At 40.3% G+C, this 21,607-nt stretch overlaps 2 protein-coding genes across 2 annotated transcripts; one reads left to right on the forward strand and one right to left on the reverse strand.

Annotated features, from left to right (window-relative positions):
* Positions 1 to 1,613: 1,613 nt before the first annotated feature.
* Positions 1,614 to 5,599, reverse strand: RPL24 (ribosomal protein L24). The gene is made up of 6 exons (XM_041464066.1): positions 5,476 to 5,599; positions 5,285 to 5,360; positions 3,987 to 4,097; positions 2,736 to 2,872; positions 2,281 to 2,344; positions 1,614 to 1,741 (listed from the first exon to the last, which is right to left on the reverse strand). The coding sequence occupies exons 1-6, from the start codon at positions 5,478 to 5,480 to the stop codon at positions 1,661 to 1,663; spliced, it is 474 nt and encodes a 157-aa protein (XP_041320000.1). The 5' UTR covers positions 5,481 to 5,599; the 3' UTR covers positions 1,614 to 1,660.
* Positions 5,600 to 5,698: 99 nt separating this feature from the next.
* Positions 5,699 to 20,278, forward strand: CEP97 (centrosomal protein 97). The gene is made up of 11 exons (XM_041464065.1): positions 5,699 to 5,836; positions 8,070 to 8,212; positions 9,173 to 9,331; positions 9,730 to 9,831; positions 10,320 to 10,433; positions 11,310 to 11,476; positions 12,618 to 12,782; positions 14,633 to 14,766; positions 15,262 to 16,033; positions 17,054 to 17,129; positions 17,864 to 20,278. Exons 1-11 carry the CDS (start codon positions 5,785 to 5,787, stop codon positions 18,575 to 18,577), a joined length of 2,598 nt encoding a protein of 865 aa, XP_041319999.1. The 5' UTR covers positions 5,699 to 5,784; the 3' UTR covers positions 18,578 to 20,278.
* Positions 20,279 to 21,607: the final 1,329 nt, after the last annotated feature.

The following is a 21,607-nucleotide window of genomic DNA, read 5'->3' on the forward strand; positions in this document are numbered from 1 at the left end:
TGGGCTGTTATTCTTTATTTCTTCTCACCACATCAGTCAGAACTCAGGAATAAACATCAAGGAAGAGTAATCATGAAGCACTTCTGTGCACCACTGCAGTGACACCAGGCAGCCAAAGCCTGCAAACTTCAAAGCATTAACAAATAATAACTTATTAGTCATATCTGCCAATCAGTTTCTGTATATATCATTGGTGGTATTTCAAGCAGATGGTAAAAGCTCATCTTTATTTTCAGCTTCTTAGCTGAAAACATTCACAAGGACACATTTGGGGTACCAGGTGCCTTGTACAAGATACTAATGTGATTTTTATAATCACCACTTGCACGTGTAATACTTAGAGGTGTTTTCAGCCTTCAGTTTTAAATTATTAAAAATTCCTTTCCCTGCTAACTACAGGCAATTTTTCTTCCTCTCTTTTCCCCTTTCCCCTCCAGTTTCTGGCTCCTTCGCTTTCAAATGTGTTAAAAGCCTTCAATTTCTTTCTAAACATGAGCAGCGCTGGGGTTTGTTTTTTTAATAGCAAAAAGCAGAATTGTTTGGAAGATCATGATGCAAATTCAATTAACATCAAGATAGACCTTTTTAAAACGGGTTGTAGCCTTCATCCAGACCCATATATATTTTACTAAAACTCAAGAAAGGTCTAAGTATAGCCCATAACCCACAGTGCCCATTACAGCCATTGTTTTTGAAGCCCAGTGGGACTGCAGGAAGTTAAAACACATCTGTCTTCTTGACTGGTGTAAGATAACAAATCAAGTCCTCAAACTATCAACAGAAAAGCAATTGATCCAGAAAATAGTGAAGGTTTGGTTTCTGTTTTGGTTCTGGTAAATCAGGACATTGCTTTGCCAAGGCTATTGCTGTCCAGCAAAACCGGCAAAATCTGGGCACTCTGTCTGCACAGTGCAGTTACTCAGGCACACAGAGGAACTCCCATGAGGAATTTCAATCCCTCTAGCGGTGGGAGGGTGGAAAATTACTAAGGGAACCCCTATCTGCATTCAGCAAGTTAAATATAAACCTAAATGAGCTTTAACTGTAACACCAGCTGCATTTGAAACCCATTCAATATTCACAGGCTTCCTTTTCCTGACAACAGCTTCCAGCAGTTCAGAGTTTTGTAACTTCCTGACCCAGAAGCTGCATCTGAATCTTTGTGTGTAAGAGCCACGCAGTCTGTGAAATAATCCATTCATTTTTTAACCTTCTCCATATTTGATTCTCTGTATCTTGCTACACACATTTCACAACACAGGACCTTTGTAAGTAATTTACAGATTATACTGCTCCACACTCCCTTTTAGCTTGTATGTATCTCTGATCTTAGAAACCTTTTTATGTCATTTGTTATAGATGCAGAATAAACTTAGGTGCTGTTCTGTCCTTCAGGCAAGAAGGCTCCTCAAATACCAGCTCCATCTTCCCTGCTACCTGAGCCACTCAGTGAAGACTGGGGAAGTGTGTGCTAATGCACCAGACTGTCTAAGAAACCAAGCATTTTCTGGCAGGAAGATGCTTTTCAGTCTGCAAAACCCAGACATGGTCATTTCACAGATTCATTCCCTTCAGTGTATCTCACAGAGCTGAGCAGACCATGGCACAAGTAATGGAATTCCATCAGATGTTTATTCAGCATGACCAACAGTTTGGCAAGTTAGCGCTTTCCACCAACACGGGGAGCAGAAACCTTGACTGGTTTCACAATCTTCTGCTTAGGTGCTGCCTTCGTAGGGGCCTGTAGAGAAATAATGAAGTATGAGTGAAAAGAAGCTATTCATCTGCAGTTCTGAAAGTATCCTGTATGTACTCTTGACAGAAATCAGACCAGACTAGAACTGCAAACTGTAATACTGGGATCATGTTAACGTTTGTTTACACACATAGCACTAAGCCAACATAAGGTATTAATTCAGAAGTGATAATGAAACACATGGTAGCACTCATCAATATATTGTTACCAAGTTCCTAGACAGTGAAGATGTCACATTCAGACAAGTTTTTATCTATTAATTATTTCTGATATTAGGTCAGAGAATTGATTTCCTGTAATATTTACTTATTCTGTAAAAAAGATTCATTCTATGCAGCTGTTTGAGTATGCTTAACTTTAGTACAGAAGTCCAGTCAAGGAGCTTTCACATCAGAAAGTTACAAAAATGCTTCCTCAAAACATAAACAGGATTTTCCAATTAAGTGCCACAGCAGAACATTGTGTGTCATGTTGCAACATGGTGTATTCCATTTTATAATTTCCATTTGCCTATTACATCTCACCTTTGCAGCAGAAACAGCTGTTTTCTTGGTTGCCTGCTTAGCCTTCTTGGCTTCCTTTGCAGCCCTGTTAATTCATAGAAAAAGTGGAAGTTATCTGCCATTCACTGTTTCCTTGTTTCAGCACTCTAAGAGCTTCCCAAGATCAGGAATGGAATGCATTACTCCAGATTTCTCCTCTATATTCACTATCCCCTGAAGCAATTTCTACAGAGACAGTGGAACTGTGAGGGGCAAAAGTACAAAGGGAAAAGGAGAAATCCTTCTCTGCTGCCACTATCTCTTGCCAAGATTACTCAGTATTACATACAAATAAACAGATTAAAAGCAAACAAAAAAAAAAAAACCACAAAAGAAGTCTTATAAAACACAGAGCTCACCTAGAGTTTAGGCTTTTATATGAAAAGTACTGTAATCTTTGAAAAGCTTGGGATAGCTCCACTGATCTGACTTCTCACCTAATAGCTTGTTCCCTCTGCGCCTTCCGTACTTCGGGCTTCTGGTTTCGCTTGGCCATAATCTCAGCTAGAGAGGCACCAGTGATGGCTCTCTGAAACTTCACAGCACGGCGCGTGCGCTTCTTCTGGACCTCTTCCTAAGAGGGCAGGAGACAAACAAAGACAATTAGCATCACAAGACATTAAATACGTGGCTAAAGACAATTACAAAAACAAGCTGCTACTGAAACGGAAGCTGTTTAAAACTGTACACTCTAGTAGAATTTTACTCCTCCCTTTAGAGAATCCTTCTGTTGGGTACAGAGAAGTGCTGCCCTACCTCCACATGGCCCCTTCTCCAGCCACATCCTGTACTTTTCAGTGTGTTACTACCAACAATCCTTGGTTGGCTCCCTGGTTGGCTCCCCAGCTCAGTGTTGGAGACACACATATTAGATAGACCCTGTATCTTCTACACTTTTACAGCGAAGTATGAAAAAAAGTATTTTAAAAGAATGTTAGAAGTTCAGCCATCTGTAACTCTCAGAAGAAAAAAGGGGGAAGGATAAACCTTCAGTGGTGTCTTCTGAAAGGAAAACACTCCACAGCTATTCAAGTGGATCAGGTGCTGGGGAGCAGTGTAAGCCATCATGCATCAACTTCCAACCAAACTGACAAGAACACAGATATTGCACTGATGTAGGCCTTTCTCAAAGCTCCTCTGCTGCGCAAGTTTAAACAAGAGCACTGCAGCATACCTCATGCTACATGCCTTCATGATTTATCCTTTTAATGCAACGACAGCTGCATAGGGGAAGACCTCATGCTAAGCCCAAAGTTTTCAAGGAGAGTATATTAGGAGTGTCATCCCTGCCCCTCTAACCCCAAAATCAGCCCCCTATGCTGTCACCACTGAGGAAGTTTACAAGACCAAACTTTTATGAAGTCTGCATATTAAACAGCATTACCCACCTTCCCTAAAACTAACTTTTAAAAACATGCCATTCCTAAAATTATTAAGATCTACTGAACATACTGTGGCTCTGAGTGGTCTCTCAAACAAGCCCTACAACACAATACAATGCTTTTGTTGAAGTGGTGTATAAACTCATGTAACTGCATTCACGTTTTCACCATTATTAACTAGTCTTCATCCTGGTAACTTGGGTCATGCTTCTGCTGAACACTGGCACACTTAAGTGACCTCTAACAGATCATGGACCGTATCTTTTGGTCACCAAATTCCAGTGCCATTAGCTGGTATGTACTTACTGACTGTCCCTTCTTGTGCTTACGCCTGTACAGAACAGTCCAGTTGATCTGACGAGGGTTTCTCTTGGAAAGGAATGCAGACTCACATTTTGCATTCAAGAACTGAAAAACCTGGGAAGGCAAAATGTTTTGTGTAAGTTTGTTTCCATGAAAGGCATTATCACAGTTTGCATTTTGTTTCCATGAAAGGCATTATCACAGTTTGCATTAAGTATTCTTTGAGTCAGTGTTTTTTGACATTGATGTTTTTGGAGTTCTTAAATACAGCTCTGAGTATTCAAAATTTTAGAAAATAATTCAAGAAATCTCAAGTTTTGTATTTTGTTACATTCGTCAAACTGAAGTCTTGCAAGGCATTCTGAAGTATCTTCATTTCTCTCAAAAAAGTTCAAATTACCACTTGCATCCAGTGCTGCTGTGTGTTTCAGCACAGCATGAATAGCTGTGCTGAAATACACAGCAGCACTGGATGCAAGTGGTCCAGCATCAGGCTTTCCAGCATCACGCCTTCCAAGTGTCTGTCCTCAAACAACAATATACTTCCTGTATGTGGGAGTGACTCAAAACTTGGCCTAGGGAACACAGGGAGACCAATGCTCCACCCGATTCCCCCTTGCCTAGTGACACTAACCAGTTTGTCTAAAACAATAGGCAGAACGTGCAAGCTGGTTTGTTATTACCTATATAATTCCATTTAAAGTACAACCTAATTCTCAGGAGCGCTCACAAGGATTCAACCAATCGATCTCCTGGTCATTTTGCTGGGAATTCCACAGAGGAAGATGACGGTACTGGGATACTCAAAAGCCAAGCCGTCCTTTCACAGGTAGGGACAATCCTGACTGTGTATGACATGACAGCTTGAAAGGGCTCTCCACCCAATTTTACCTTAAAGATTTTTACTCAATTAATTTGGAAGACCAGCTGTTGGCTCCAGCGAATCTTAACATTTGATGCAGGACGTATAAGCAGCATTTTCTATACAACTGTGGTACATTACACCTGCTTCTTCAAGACTCCCTTTGGAAAATGCATTCTACAACTCAACCCCAAGCTACAGCACAGCACGGATCTCCTGCGGAGCAGCCACGGCACCTGCACGCCGATGCTGTTTTCACACAGCTCGATACGAACGACTCGGGCAGACGTCACATCAGCACTACCGGAGTCTCCGGACAATCCCAAAGGCGCGGCCTCCGCTCCCCGCGCACCGCCCGGCCGCTCTCCCGGGCGCCGCGCCCTCCCGTCCGCAGGGCCCGCTCCCTCCCGCCCGCCCCCGGGGTTCGCCCCGGCCTCACCTTCCCGTCCGTGCGGGCGTAGCGGCGGCCATGGCCCGGGTAGATCTTGTACCCGCTGAAGCTGCACAGCTCGACCCTGCGCGGGAGAGAAGAGTTAGGGGAGGGCGCAGGTGGCCGGGGGAGGCGGCCGAGGCCCCGCGGCGGCCTCCCCACGGCGGATGGGCCCGGATAGCGGCGGATGAGGCGCTCACTTCATGATGGCGGCGGCTGCGAGGGGCCGGAGAGGCGGAGGGGACGCCGGGAGGCGGTGTCGGCAGCGGCGCGCGGGGCCCGACGGGAGCGGAGCGGGAAGGGCAGGACAGGGCCGGGCAGCCCCGCCCCGCCCCGCCCCGGCCGCACCGCGGCAGCTTCACGGAGCGCTCGCCCGGCCGGGCTACCCCGGCGCAGCCCCGGACGCTGGACCCCCGGCTCTAGCCAGCATAAAAGGCGCGGCGCTGCCATAGCGGAGCGGTTCGGCCCATCGGCGCTCCGTTGCCTGGCGGTGTTGTCAAGCGCGGGGCATGGCGGCAGCCGGCGCTGCAGCCAGGGCCGAGGATGAGGCGGCCGGAGCGGGTAAGGGCAGCCCCGGATAGGTGCCGGGGGCCGGCGGGGCCGCAGTGGTGGGGACTGCGGGTCCGAAAGGCGCCGTGGCGCTCGGAGGGGTGCGGGGGGCTCGGCACTGTGGAGGCGGCGGCGCCCCCTCCTCTCGGGGCGAGGGGCCGGCTCGGCCGCTCCGCAGCTCCCGATCTCAGCCGGCCTCGGAGGGCCCCGCGGGGCTGGAAGCGGCCGGGGCAGCGCGGGGCGAGGGCGGCGGCGCGGGCACCGCTTCCCGCCCTGAGGAGCGCCTCTGGATCGGGGCAGGACGAAGCGGCTGTCCATCGTGCTGGAGGGTCCTGCCGCCTTGCAGAACCTTTATAGGCCAGGATTTGAATGATATAGGACCCGTTTTCCCTAGAGGGGGGTGCTGAGAGGTTTTGGGGACAGGGTGTAGTTCACCTACACTTCTGAGGGCGTAGTTCCTTGGTCCCTGCCAAACGAGAAATAAGCAATTCTGAAATGTTTTCCTGGGTCCTGAAAGCCTATTAGGAAAATCTCGTTGCCCAGTATTATATCAATGAGTCTTTATAAAATGGAATCATATTAATTTTCCAGAGTTACACGTGTATATATAATTCATGCTGTGTACTGAACTACCATGCTCAAGCAAACAAACTAAAGCTTGTTGCAAGGAGAAGGACAAATGTTGAAAGAGGGACTTATGCTTTTCAGAATCTTGAAGGTGCTCATAAACGATACCCCCAGACAGGGAGATAACGCCAGCACTCTAGGTCGTTTAACACCACTGTGAAAACCTTCCTTTGTCAGCATCCTGGAGAAGTGATTATAGCAAGTCTGACTGCAGGGGTGTCTAGTTCAATAGCAAAGCAGGTGGATGATGTTGCCATAGAAATACAGGTCCTTTGCAAATAGTTGTGTGTGTTAAGTAGCCATTGGATCACATTATACTTGAATGCTGGAAATCTAAGAGAACAGTGTGTAAAGCCACATTCCAAGTGCCCCGGTTTGAATGGGACACCTCATGCGCATGAATGAAAGCATTACTCTTGCAATTCAGTACTGTGGGTCCTTACCTCTCTCCTGGATTGGAGGGGTCAGTTGTGAATTTTTGTAACAAACCCTTGGATAAATGAGCAGTGGGGCAAAGTTTGTCTGGTCAATTAAAGTGACCAAGCGGTTGCAGAAGTGACTGAGTGAGAAACAAGTGGTACTTTCTCCCTGAATGTGCAAAGACAGGAGTGTGATGGAGACAGGAGGTTGCTGGCTCTGCCTTGCTGCTCTCCAAAGCTCTTGGAGCAACCGTGGATTTGAAAAAAATGATGGGAATATAATAAATGTCATCAGACATCTTTTTTAGAAATGCATGTTCTCTAGATGAGAAAACGGTACACAAAAAATGTTTGTCTCCATCCATAGTGTAACTAAACCCTAAAAACCTATAAACTGTAATATTAATATGTGCATCATATTAATATAGTGAGAACACTATTCGGGATATGTTACTGAAAAAGGAAGCATTATTTACTGAACAGATATTAGGAGAACAAGAAGCACTACAGTGATGTTTGTACATCAAATACACAGCAGAGGCTTAGTGTATGAAAATTATTATGATTATCAGGTGTCACTTTGGGTACCAGTGATTCAAGCTCCCTGTAGATGGCAAATGTTTGCCTTTTAACTTTATGTAGACACCCTTTTTGCATGGAACATTTGAATTGTGTGTTTCATTAAGTAAATGATATGCTAACCAATTTACAGTTTGTTCCTCCCAATGCTCCCAGTACTGTAGTATGGCTGCATGAATGGCTTCTTAATTTAGATAGAATGCTTACACATAATTAGTTGTCAAGCTGCACAAAACTCAAATTATCTGAAGAATTTTAAAATTTAGTTTCTTTTGAAATTGGGGGTTTTGAGGATCACACCTTTAAATTCAGCTACCAGAATTCTGCATCTCACTTCAAAGGATCTGTTGTGACTTTCCCACAATTCTGCCAGAGTTCTTAACTGGGACAGTGTCTGGTATGTATATCTTCCAGTAACTGGATCAGTTACTCTTAAAGTGTTCAAGCTGAAGTCATTTGCTTCAGTTTTACATGGAAAAGAAAGTTAATCCATTTCCCTAAGTTACCTGCATCTATTATAAAAGAAATCTTTTTATCTTGTGTTGCTTTTCCAGTACATGTTCTCGTATATAAACTTTGTGGTGCTTTTTTGTTGTTTTTTTCCTCCTTTTTATTCTAAGGCTTGGTAGTCAACTGCTCAGGTCAAGGATTGCAAAAACTGGGTCCAACCTTTCCCTGTGATGCTAATACTCAGACTCTGATTCTGGACAAAAATCAGATAATTAAATTGGAACACTTGGAGAAATGCAGGAATCTGATGCAGGTCAGTGTTACTTGATTTGAAATTGTTATCAAATAATGGTGCCATGATGTTAGCGTTTTCTGCTGCATCTTCTGCCTTCAGGCCATATTATGTAATTGAAGTAAGCCAGCACTTACTGTCTTCACAGGAAAATAAATGATGGCTGACTAAAGTAGAAAGCTTTGCTTTCCAGTGGAGGTCTTCAGTTGACAGTGGAGGGGGCTGTAACTAAAAATGAGCTAAATAAATCCTAATGGGGGAGGGACATCATAAGAACACTTAGAAAAGTCATTGATAACTCAAATTTTGACACTTCATAGCTTTTGAGTACATGAGGTTTGTAACCCTAAAAATAACTTTGTATTATCACTGAAAGTTCTTCTGGATAGACTGGAAGCTGCTTGATAGCTTCTACAGACCAGCTACACTGAGTTGGCAAAGGTGGGGTTTGTTGCTACAACAAACTTTCACCATACTGCCAGCTTGGTGATCATGTTACTGAAGCGTGTGTCTAGCCAGGACTTTAAAAACTTTAAAAAAACAAAACTTTAAAAATTTGTGGTTTACAGTCCTATTAGCACAGGACCTGTTTGAGAATTATGTGAAATACCTTTTGTCCTCTGCCATATTGACAGTAAGTGCAATTTTACACCAGGAGTGGGGCAACAATTTGCACAATGAATTGGCAATTCTGATATTGCAACCTTACTTTTATATGACACAATTCCTCATTCTTTTTCCTTTATTTAGCTGTTGCTAGGAGAATTTCCTCTTAAGTTTGTGGAGTGAGCTGTGAGGACCCATGTTCTTTGATCAGTAATTTATTTTCTGGCTCTTGCAAGTTTTTTTGTCTATGTCATTTACTTGAAAATGAAATATGTAGATTGAACAAGTATCTGTTGGAGTAGATTTTTAACTACTAGAAGTAAGATCTTACTCTGCGTAGTTAAAACTGTTTATTTTGCGCGTGTCTGTCTGCAGCTCTCTGTAGCCAACAACCGTTTGGTGCGAATGATGGGTGTAGCGAAACTGACCAAGCTCCGAGTGCTCAACTTGCCCCATAATAGTATTGGGTACGTGGAAGGGCTGAAAGATTTGGTGCACCTGGAATGGCTGAATTTGGCAGGAAATAACATTAAGGTAAAGTATTTAGTCTGTTGCATTTACCAGAATCTTGTGTTATAAAAATTTGGAAAATGCTGCAAAGAAATCTGAATATGTTTTGATTGGAACAATAATGTTAATATTTTGTGTCTACTGGCTTATGAAATAGAAGACAGCAGCTTTTGGAGTAGAGTTGTCTAGGAAAAAATAAAAGGTTTGATATCAAAATGAAATGAAAGTAAGGAAATGGTCTCCAAAATAGAAAAAAAAATTATTATCTTTAAAATACAACTGTATTAAAACATGGTTTTTATTTTGTGTTAGTTAGCTAGTGGGTTTTTTTCTTTCAAAAGAATTTATAATTATTGATACCTGGTTTTATTTAGTAGCTAAAAAAAGGTTACTGTGAGTAACTGATTTCTTTATTTTTGTAGGCCATCGAACAAATCAATTCCTGTCTGTCTCTTCAGCATCTTGATCTGTCAGACAATAACATAGCTCAATTAGGTGATCTCTCCAAGCTTACCTCACTGAAGGTAGATGTTCTGTCTCTGTTTTTATTGCATTCTGTTCACAAAGAAATTTGCTTTGAAAATTGCTGCCTTTAGACATTCACTCTTTGAACACTAGCACTTAGAGCATTTTAATTCATTAACTGTAATTTCTACAGGGAAGTGTGCAAATATTCTCTTCACTGTTTTGAAGTTGCAGGAGCTGAGGCAGTGATTTTTCTATAGCCACTCTGATGATTTTGGTAAAGATACGATGGTGATATCTTCTTCATAACTGTTTGTTCTCTTATTTCCTATCATGAATCAAAACAAACCATACTTCTAACTCTTTCAACATGCACACTGTAGAGAAAAATGTTTCCAAATACTTTTTTTGGTAACTGTGACCAGAAAGCCTTACTTACACTTCTTTTGCACTGTATTTTTGTCAGGTGATGCCTGAAAAAGAAATCTGTGGGTTTTGATCAAACATTCATTTCATCATGTGTTCATCATGTGTTTTTATTTTATAGACTCTGTTGCTACATGGAAATATTATAACTTCACTTCGCACTGCCCCTGCTTGCCTACCTCAGAGTTTGACTGTTTTCTCTTTGGCAGAAAATGAAATCAGAGACTTAAATGAGGTAAGACACAGAAGATAGATCAGCTTGTCTTTAGGTAGACTGAAAGAAGGAAGTTGAACAATTTTTTTGAGGTTGTAACTGAAAATGGGCTGTCTTCTTTGAAACAGCCCAACTTCTAATAGTTTAATTGTTTATATGTAATAACCATATTTACATTAGCTGCACGAGCTAGTGGTGTCTTTTAAAACTTAGTCTGGAAAGAAATTTGCCTTTTTTCTGTTATGTTTTTGTTATTCAAGGATGTTACTTTTAGGCCTAACATTTTCTAGTTGTCTGAAAGTTGAAAGCTGAGCTGATTAAATGCTGCAGAGAGTTTCTGCAGCTGCTGGTATTAGACCAGAGGTTTGAATTGCACTTGTTGCCACTGACCAATTTTTCAAACTATGTAAGAGAAACAAATAATCTGTCTGTGACTTTTGTCTTTATTGTTTTGTTTGTTTGATTTATTATAAGTAGCAGCCAAAACTCTTGATTGGGATTTCATGTTTTTTGGTAATATTTTCTCTTAAAAACAGGACAGGGTTTCTCTAGCTTTTTGGCTTGCCCTTGTTTTTTTTTTTTTTTTCCTTTGTTTGTTTTCAAAATCCAACGGTTGTTTTAGTAAACTGGATTCATACTGTACCTTTCTATACATAAAGCCCTGTTCCCAAATTTTAAGAGAAGGTAATACTTTCCAAGGACTAATAGCATTTATAGAAGAATTATTGGGAAATGGCACTAGCTGATAGGACATCCTTTATAGTCCTTTGTGTTCAAAAATTGAATGTGATTTTTGATTTATTTGTCATTCTGTTGTTTTGCACAAGCTGTCCAGCTGTAGTTAGGAGAAATGTGTAATGTTTTGCTCAGTTAACAAATGTATCTTATTTTCTCGAGGTTTGTTTCCTGGCCTCTCTTCACCAATTGGAACAGCTGTCAGTTATGAACAATCCTTGTGTGATGGCCACACCATCTGTCCCTGGCTTTGACTACAGGCCTTATATTGTCAGCTGGTGTCTGAACCTTAAAGTTCTTGATGGATATGTGATTTCTCAGAAGGAAAGGTGACATAATAGTATCATTAAATCTCTAAAATTATTACATGAATTTTGGCTAAGCTAAAATTGCTTTAGCTAAATTTTTCATCTGCTACACTGAAATTATTATTTAGTTTGCTTAGATAGAAGTATGAAGTTAAACTTTTGTTTTGCTGCTCAAATCACAGAAGCACTTCTACAAAGCAAAACTGTGGTAGCAGTTCATCAGTGGTCTGGTACCCTTTCTTTACAGTCTCTGACTTTGCAGAATGTGACAATCAGCAGGAGTTAAAGCTGTTGTCCTTGGGGAAGCTCTAACTCGCCCTTATATAAGCATGATTTGCATTTGCATTTCTAGATTTGGCTTTTTTTTGTTATGAATTAGTTAAATATTATTTTGCTCAAATCACTTGTTACTGTATCACTGTGCTCATTGTATCACTATGATATCTGCATGACAAAGTTTTGACATCAGAACAGTCCAAGCATAAGTATTATCCAGTATAAGCGCATTCCAGTCCAGGACACTAACATATTCTAGGAAATTAATGTCCTTTTTTCCCTGTTACTAAAATAAAAAGGTGCCCTTCTTTTGGTTAAAGGTAAACCAATTCTATTTCTGCTTTACCATGACATGCTATGACTTTCCCGGAAAGTTGCCTGTTGGAATTCTAGACTTCTTTTTCATGACTAATGGGATGTTCTGTATTAACTATATTATTACATGTAGATGTATTATATTAAATAATCTCAGGCAGAAATTAATTTGAAAAACAGACTTGCTGAATACTTCTTAGCAAAATGTGCTATCTGTTTTGCACATTTTTGTGAACTTCTCTGATTCTGTGAAAACTTTGCTGATAAGTTCATTGAGACAAATATGTTTTCAGTGCTCAAAGACTACACACAAAGCAAGGACTGCACAGTTTTGAACAAGTGGGTTTTTCTTGTTTTGTTTCATCGATGCTTAAGTGAATTAGTACATTATTCATTGTTCTGATAATGACATTGCCAGTTTCCCTGGGCATTGCACATGTTCCAAGTCTTGCTTAGATTTGTAGATTAGCCCTTGGGTACCCACTAGAAGAACTGTAGTGAAAACAGTTACTGTTTCTATGCTGTTTATTAAAGATGCTATTTATGAAACCATTTTCCCCCTTCCTAACAGTTTGAAAGCAGAATGGCTCTACAGTCAAGGGAAAGGAAGGTCATTTCGACCTGGGCAGCATGTTCAGCTAGTTCAGTACTTGGCTACTGTTTGTCCTCTCACATCTGCATATGGACTCCAGACTGAAGAGGATGCCAAACTGGAAAAAATACTGAGTAAGCAAAGGTGAGAACTTAGTTTCTTTCTTAGAGAATGTAATTAAGAAAATAATTGTATATCTGATGTGTTAGAGGTAGTAAGATTTCATTTTAAGTATTTCAGAGTTACAGTGAGGGCTGGAGATGCAAAGTGTAGTGGAGGTACAGGATGTGTCCTAGATGGGAATGAGAGGCAAGGCAGCAGCAGCAAGAGTGTTTTCATGCTTTCTGGGCCATCTAGGGGAAAATTCCTTCATATTTTTCAGTCTGTGCTTTGTAGGATACTGAAAGTAATTTGTGTTAGAACTGTGATTAAAATAAACAAACTATGCACTGGGATTTTTTTTTTTTTATTGCCACACAAAAAAATGATGAAAACTTCAAAAAGGAGCTTAGCATTTGTTCTAATTGTCAATGAGGACTATTTGTTACACTGGTGTATTAGCCACTTTTTTATTGTTGGGATGTTTTTTCTTGGTTTTAAAGTTGTCCTTTGAGGGGCACTGTTCCCAGCGATGCATTTGTCCATCTGTATCTGGCATCTGAGGTCTGTCAGCAGAGGCATCTGGAGAGCCTGCTGGTTCTGCCAGCAGTAGCTGTGTTGTTAAGGTCTGTGCAAATAGATGAGTAGAGTTATCATGGTGTGTTTCTTGTCCATGTAAAGGTGAGCTAATTTTGGTTAGAAGCCAGAAAAAGCAATACAGGTTGTTCTATTCCTCAGAACCTGTTGACAAACTTTTTCTTGCAGAAAGAGCAGAAAATTCAACTCCCAGGAGCAGGCTACCTAAGTGGCATAGTGTGGTTAAAAAGCTGAGCAGCAAAAGCGTTGTAGTTAGCAGAAGGGTGTCTCATCAAAAGGGCCAGAAACTTGGGAGCATCTAGAAGGAGTTACTGCCCACTTTGCAAGTGTAGATTGGTCTCCAGGAGGAAATTATAGAAATGTTTTAGCTGTTTCTGAGAAGAAGGTGCAGTCAAGGCATCTTGACCTTGGAATCTCTAGCTAAGTGCTCTAGCATTCACATGTTTCTGGGGAAAATCCAGGAAGCTGTTCTGCTAAATATAACTCTTCAAAAATTAAAAAAACCCTCAACAACCAAGCAAAAAAAAAAAACCCTAGTAGAAAAAGCAATCCCCCCAAATCCTCACCTGTATATATGCACATGCATATATGATTTATAGGACAGCTTGACTTTGTCCTCTGTCTCCTGAGCTTCTAATTTATCTGGCCTGAAACAACCTTTGTGTTCTCTGAGTTTGTAAAGGATGATTTTTTAATTTTTTGTGCCAATATTTTTTGATTTGTACTAGCATTTTGGGCTGTTAGTTACAGGAGCACCTGTTCCTTGATTCACTCACGTTGAAATGTAAAAGATACTCTCACCATTCCTCAAACTCCTCTATACCTACACAAATAATGTATTCCACTTTAGACACTTAAAATATCTGCATGCCTTCTTTGTGTGTAGAAATACCTCATGATTTTCAGTCTGTAGTCAGAATTGCATGTTGGGCTTTTTCTTGTTTTTGTTTGGTTGGTTTTTGTTTGGTTTTTTTGGAGTTTTGGTTTTTTTCTCCTTTTTTTTTGTTATGGGTTTTTTGGTTTTTTTGGTCGGATTTTTTTGGTTTGGTTTTTTTTTTTACATATAGTGAAGAAAGAGAGGCTGGAGGAAGGGGAGCAGGAAAAGACTACAATTTCTTACTTTGTGAGTAGTTCTGTTAGTGTCTTGTGTGTATAGGAGTCTGCATAAAAAGCCTCTCCTTTAGAATGTTTTGATCATTTATTTCTTTTGAAATAGCTCATAGTTTCTTTTAGATGTTTTCTGTACAAAAGAAAGTTTAAATGAACCATAAAATCTATTGTTGGCACTCTGTGCTTAGACTCCACCAGAGGCAGTTGATGCATGAAAACCAAAATGAGGAACCACGTACATTTTCTGCTCCGAGCAAAACAGTGCCAGTTGCTCATGAACACAGTGGCCTGGCCCAGCCATCACCGATGGTCCTTGAAAAGGGTAAGTAGCTTATCTACACCTGTGATCTAACCTGTGGAAATAAATATTTTTCTTTTGAGCATAGGTAATTTTGTGGAAGGAATTTCAGAACAAGGCCCTGTTATTGTTTTATTTCATTGATCTTCTATTTTCTCAACTGAAGTTACACATTGTTTCTAAAAAAAATCCAGTCCATGCTTATTTGTGTCTTGAAATGCTAGTAGGCTGGTTATCCAACAAAATATGAGTTACTACTTTGACTTTTGCATTTTATACAAGTTTTTTCTCCAAGGAAGTGCAATTTGTGCAATTTCTTGTACCCAGTGTTTGCCAAGTTTGGATGTTACTGTGGTAAATATTGTCCTGATACGGAAATAATGCTCATCATTGCTAACATGTTAGATCATCTTACCCACCCAGGTGCTAACTGTCAAAACCAAATTGGGAATCCCTATGAATGAAACAAACTATTAATATTATTGAAATACTCTATGATGTGCATTTCTGCCTATCTAGAACCTGTCATCCAGAGGAATTCTTGGATTGGACCAAGTGCAAACAATGATCATTCCTATGCAGTAAAGAACACTTTTCTTCATGAAAGAAGCTTTCCCAAGGAGCTGCACCTCGAAGATGTACAGACCGATGAAGACAAACTAAACAGCAGCCTTTTATCCTCAGAGTCTACTTTCATGCCAGTTGCTTCAGGATTGTCTCCAGTGTCTCCTGCTTCAGACCTGAAGCTACATGGAATCAATTTGGGCCTAGAAGATGATGATAATACAGTGATTGAAGGTGTGAGAGATACTAGTAGTAGGGAAACAACTAAAAAGCAAGAAGCTTTGTCTCTTACAGGAGAGCACCCTAACAGAGCAGCAGGAAGTGCGGAAATGCAAGAGAATATCAAAGAAAACCTGCAGGTGCCTGCTCCTGATCTGGTTACAGCTGGCCTGGCTGCAAAGACTGGCAACTCTGTAGGGGCCTCTGAAGGCCGAGTTCTGCACAGTCACCCCAGCACCTTGTTAGGTGCTGAATCAGGAGTAAAAACTCCTTGTCCTGACCAGATGACAGAAGAAGGGTCTGGTGCACTGGCTGTGCAAGGTGCAGCACCAGCTGATCAAGGTGCATCTGAACTGCAAAGGATGACTGAAGCAGCTACCAAGCTTCAAGCTTCCTGGAGAGGATTTTACACGAGGAACCACCATCCTCAAGCCAAGGAAGTGCGGAATGAAATTCGACTACACAGAATGCAGGAGCACATCATTTGCTTAACAGCTGAAATAGAAAAGTAAGTTGAGGTCATGCTGTGTATTTGCAAGTCTGTCTGAATATAACCATCGTTCCAGAGTATTTCAGAACAGATATAGAAGATACAACTACTCACAGTAGAACCTAGAATTAGAAACATAAAACTGATTACATTACAGGATCAGTTCCTAACTAATTAAAACAGTTTTGCACATTCATACTCTCAAAGTGCCTTCTATAAGTGAATTGGGTTAGAACACATTTTTCAATTCCTATTTTAGCAGGACTTGCATACTTCAAAATAGAAATTGCTAGAAATAGAAATAGAGTAGGATTTTTTTAATTTGTCTTCTTACAATTAGAGTCTATAAATCAAGTGTCAAGTGTCCATATTGAGAGTCATTCTGTTGCTAGTAAAAATAATTTCCTCTACCTTGTGTGATACAATTTTAAAATGTGACTCTGTATTTGGTTCTGTTTTAATTTTTGATCCTGTGAATCCATGTTTGGAGAAGATCGTGGTCAAAGTTCCTCAATTTGTCAACCAAAAATTCTGGATTTACTTAATATCTTTCTGGATCAGTCAGTCTGACAGGCTCTTTTTCTTCACTATCACAAGTGACAAAAGCTCTGTAAATCAAGTTGAGTGCTCAGTGAACCTCTAGAAAGTCCTAATGCTTATACATCATACTCCATCCGTATATCAGCGGGACAGCATAATTTGAAATGAACAAGTACTATTTGGTGTGTGGGGGGTTGATAGTTGTGCAGGAAAAAATAAGAGCTCAGGTTCAGTTTACAAAAAGACACATTATTGCCAAGCCAACAAATGTGCTGCAGTAAAAGGAAGCAGAATTTAAATGTAACTGAAAAAGAAACTTGAAGTCAGCAGCTGGGTATTTATGGCAAGCCAGACTGCAGTAATTTCTTAATGTTAGGCTCTGTTGTATCTTTCAAAAGTGCTGTTATATAAGTAGGCATTTTTATGTGTTCTTGTTGCTCTTGTTACCCAAATGTTGCTTATTTAAGCTGCATAAATTTTGGATGTGTGTTCTTGCAGACTGAGAAAAGAAAGAGAGGAGGATAAAATGCAGAGGCTTGTACAGGAGGAAGCTATCAAATTTCTTTGGAACCAGGTAAATAATTTTAGTCCTTTTGTTTTTTTGCTTAAATATGAATTTGGAATTCGAATTTGAATCTGCCTGTATGTGAATTTGCATTATTTCTTACTGTAGATCCTGTAGAGACAGTCAATATGGTTCAGTCTTTCCAATGATTTGGGTGGTTTAATAGACTCTTACTGCTGTGTTGTCTGCTATACTGATATTGTGGGGGAAAATAACCCTCAGAACATTAGTGCAAGAACACTGGTTTTATTACTAAAGACTAAATAGTGGCCTGGTGTGAGAAGGAAGACAAAATGCAAGAAAAGCTAAATAAGCATAAGCAGGACTGTGAAGAATTATGTAACTGCCCATGGCACATGAAATGATACCAAGCTGTGTTGCTTGTGAGCAACTCATTTTTGAGGCAGGAAAGTTGTTAATACACCTTTTAATAAGCTTTTCTTCCAAAATAAGTTTTTTTTTTTCTTAAAAATGGATAGATCCTTTCTGGTTTTAAGAACAGATTGCTTTTTCTTCAGGTACTTGAATTGGGAGCTTGTGTGCTCTGTCAGTGTTTAGAATGTAGGTTTAAAAGCCATGATTTCACAGTGAGAAGGACAAAATTTCCCTAATGATATAGGAAACCTTTTGTTTGTCACTTGGTCTTGGATTTTATACTAGAGCTTGGTTGCTGAATGCAAGAAATCCACTAGAAATCAAAATACATTTAACTGCATTTCATAATGATTTTTTTCTCTATACAGGTTAAATCCCTTCAACAATGGCAGCTTTCAGTGATGCAGAACTTAGGTGGTGCTGTGATCCCTTCAGCCAATACTTTATGTTCATCCAAACCACCTCTTCAGTCATCCACAGTGGAGCAAGAAACCCCACCAGCTGTTAGTTCTGCTTTGTTAGTTCCAGCTAGTGACGGTGATCTTCAGGAAAAGTCTTCGTTGCAGTTCCCAGATTCTGGCTTTCATTCTTCTGCAGCTGATCAGACTCATGCCAGTGAATTGTGTAGTTCTGAAAAAAGCTTAGCTGAAGGAAGTGAGAGCTCCCTTTCAATGGAAACCATCAAACAATGTGGCGATTGTGTTTTAGCATGTTGTTCAGATGGAGAGCATGGCCCTGGGGAGTGTGGGCAAAGTAAAGAGAGCTCTAGTAATGTGCAGGACAATGGACTGATAGAACAGTATTTAAGATCTGTTCAGCAGCTGGAAGAGGCTGATGAAGACACAGATTGCAATGAGGAAATGGAGGGCAGCTGTCTACAAATGTCTGTGTCAGCAGAAAGCCAAGATTCTTCCTCTGACACTGTCTCTGTAGAGCTCCCTCAAGACACGTCTTCCCCTGTCCGGGGTGAAATCTGTCAGACACCACCAGAAAGCTACAAACTGAATTCAGGAATAGTAGAAGGGAAGCAAACAGACTGTGATTCTTCGTTTCAGATGCTGCATGTTGGCATAGCTGTATAATAGGATCATTTCCACAAAGGACTAGGGATTCCATTTCACTTTCTCTTTCTTTTTCCTGTTTATACAGAACTTATTTTTCATGTGTGCCATTTCAGATTGTGACTCATGTTATGAATTTATGTTGTAATTACTATTTGATTGATGTTGCTGAGGATTGACACTATGCTAACCTGAAATCAGCAAAGTTCTCAGTGACAATCATGATGCACTTTATTTTCAAACATAAAACTGGTATCCTAATAACTGGCCTCCATTAAATTAATTCTGAAGATTGGGGGGTGAATGGTGGTGGTGGTAGTGTTTGCTGTAAATTCACTTTGGTGAATGTGTTAGTAAGTATTTGTTTGTTTTTTTCCTGCAAAGAAAGATTAAGTTCTTATTTTGCAAAGAGAAGAAAACAATATGGGAAGAAATTGAGTCAATACAGGCAGTATATCCTGTCATAGGCAGGGCACAGGCTCCTGAGAAAGATGAAAAGTTGCTTTTCAGACTTCGTTTGACTTAAACAAGAGTACCTTGGTCAGTGTATCAAAGATACATTCCAGAAAACCAGTGTCCGAGTCAGTGACTTTTTTGTAAATAACTTGAAGCTGCTGGCGAGGAATTAGATCGTTTACATACACACTGAAACCAGGACTTACAGGAGAGAAACCTCAGGGAGCTTCAAACAAGCTTAGATCTTTGTTTGCTCTGGGGTTGAATTTCCCTGCCTTCTCAGGTAGGACTCAAAATGGAAACAGTAGTAGCCAGGACTAAGTAAGAATTTCAGAAGGGCATGTGATGTGGGAACATCACTTCCAGGACTGCCCTGCTGGGTTACAGCAGCAGACTTGGTGGTATATATTTTGCTCCACTAGGATGCTAATGTCTGTGTGGGATTTGGATTTGCGTGGCTTTCTAGACATTAGTGAGTTTGATAAATCACAACTACTTCTATCTAAAGGAATAAATATTAAAAGCAAATGCCATGACTTAACCATTTCCTAATATCTCTGTTGGGTTTTTTGGTTAGTTTTTTTTCCCCAGTATGTCCACTAGTTGACATTTTAATTAAATGTGGATAAAAAGTTGTATTCCTTCCCTGTTAGCAAATATGCTGAGATACCTAGACTATGCTTTCCACTTAAACACTGGGAAAGCAGCAGGCTTTGTATCTTACCCAGCCATTGCTCTGTTGGGCTTTTTAATGGAAAACAATCAGGTATCTTAGTATACTTCAACAGTGACAAGGGAAATCTGTTTTGCCATGTGATTTCTGGACAATAGTGAAATAAAAGTTGGTGTTGTGATTTACAGAGGTCAGTTGCATTTTGCAACATGTACTGGAAGCTCAGTGTTGCAGTAGTTTTGCTGATGTTTACTTCTCAGTTACAAAGACACATGCTTATTGTAATTCTTTGGATCCACAGGTTAACTTCTGATGCTATGGTGTCACTAAAACCAACTAGCACTCTTTTAAAAGGACTCTTATGGCCATGTTACCATGTAAAATAATTTAGTTTTTGTGAAAGTTTTGGTTGCATGTCTGCTTTTGGTTCCAAGCTGAAATTTGCCACTACTCAGAAGTTTGGTATGAGGCCAGTATCTGCTTGAGGCCTCAAAATATCCTTTATTTAGAACATAAATGGTGTATTGGACTTGTACCAGCCATGTTCCCAGTGGTGAAGTTCACCTTGAAAGAATAAAGCTTGCCTCTGTATATAGAGTAGCCATCATCTCTTTTTCTCCCACTCCAGAAAAGTTCTAGGGCACCAACTTCTCCAAAGAGCTGTCTCTGCAATCAGGCTGACCTTTGACTGTGCCTTGCATATATGGGAGCATTAAAGAAAACCCAGAACAACTGAACTGGTAGGTTCTTAATGTGCTGTCTTTCTAACTGAATGTAGTCACAGCACATTTGTAGCATGACCATATTCATAATTAGATCTTGGAGTGCAGTTGTGCTTGGGTATTGAAAATGGTACAGGTGCATTAATGTATCTCAGTGTCTGATTACTTGGGCAGAGCAGTGTGTAGTCCACAGGATCATACCCTTGTCCTCTGAAGGTGATGAACTTGGCTTTAAATCTGCCATGCCTGGGGATCTGCAGTTCATAGGACTTAGCTCTTTGAATGCCAATATGTTATATAAAACCCCCAGATGTCAAAGAGACTTCTTTGCATATTGAAAAAGGAATTATTTCAATCTTTGAAACAGTTCTGGATCTTGCATTCTGGAGGCAGTGGTCAGGTGTGTGTTCTCTTTCATGGCAGAGTGCTTTATTGCAAGACCTGGAAGAAACTATACCACTGTCTGGATAACAGTGTTTCTCTTACTGGAGACACTGAGGGAGCATGTGTATTTTGCTGTTTTGGATTGTCACTTTTGCTGCACAGTAAGAGGTAAAACAACTTTAATTTTGGAGTTGTCAGGGGGGAAAACTTAGTGCAAGTAAATTTTTTATGGAAGCCCTAGATGTTTCTTGATATTTCCTTTTGTTATTAGAACTTGCAAGCACAAAGACAAGACAACTTGCTTTAACTAATGCCGAGGTCAGCTGTTGTCCTTATTAATGTGTAACCTGTATATACAAAAATGGTTTTATGCAGGTACAGCGAAGCATGTACCAACAAATGTTCAGCTTTATCTTACTTTTTTTGGGAAACAGTGAAATACTAGAAAATTTTTTTCTAATGTTCTTAAAAGTATCTTGCATGTGTAGAAGATGAGTTGCCTAAATATAGAGAAATCAAAGAACGGTGAAGTTTTGGATTAGTTAAATGTAATTAGTTTGTATATACAGAAAATATTTTTATCCTGACCATTAAAATACATGCAGGGAAAGACATAATGAAGGATACAGTGGAAAAATAAGGAGTAAAACTGGATATAGACTTAAAATTGTCTTCTTTCAGCCCTGTTTTGAACTCTCAAAAAATCATGATGTGGAAGTATCATAGTTTATATATGGCTTAGCATTTACTCATCTTTAAGTTAGTTTCCTTAATCTAGGTGTGTAATAGTCTTTAGCTGGATAGGGATGCACAGTT

This window comes from Pyrgilauda ruficollis, unplaced genomic scaffold, assembly GCF_017590135.1.
Source record: "Pyrgilauda ruficollis isolate IOZ18807 unplaced genomic scaffold, ASM1759013v1 scaffold17, whole genome shotgun sequence".
Taxonomy (NCBI): Eukaryota; Metazoa; Chordata; class Aves; order Passeriformes; family Passeridae; genus Pyrgilauda; species Pyrgilauda ruficollis.

Coding starts and splice junctions, on each gene's coding strand:
- RPL24 (XM_041464066.1), bottom strand. Junction 4,098..5,284: donor ACGCCCGCACGGACGGGAAG/GTGAGGCCGGGG, acceptor TTGCCTTCCCAG/GTTTTTCAGTTCTTGAATGC. Junction 2,345..2,735: donor CAGAGGGAACAAGCTATTAG/GTGAGAAGTCAG, acceptor ATGAATTAACAG/GGCTGCAAAGGAAGCCAAGA.
- CEP97 (XM_041464065.1), top strand. CDS start 5,785: ATGGCGGCAGCCGGCGCTGCAGCCAGGGCCGAGGATGAGGCGGCCGGA. Junction 5,837..8,069: donor GGATGAGGCGGCCGGAGCGG/GTAAGGGCAGCC, acceptor TTTTATTCTAAG/GCTTGGTAGTCAACTGCTCA. Junction 11,477..12,617: donor GTGATTTCTCAGAAGGAAAG/GTGACATAATAG, acceptor CCTTCCTAACAG/TTTGAAAGCAGAATGGCTCT.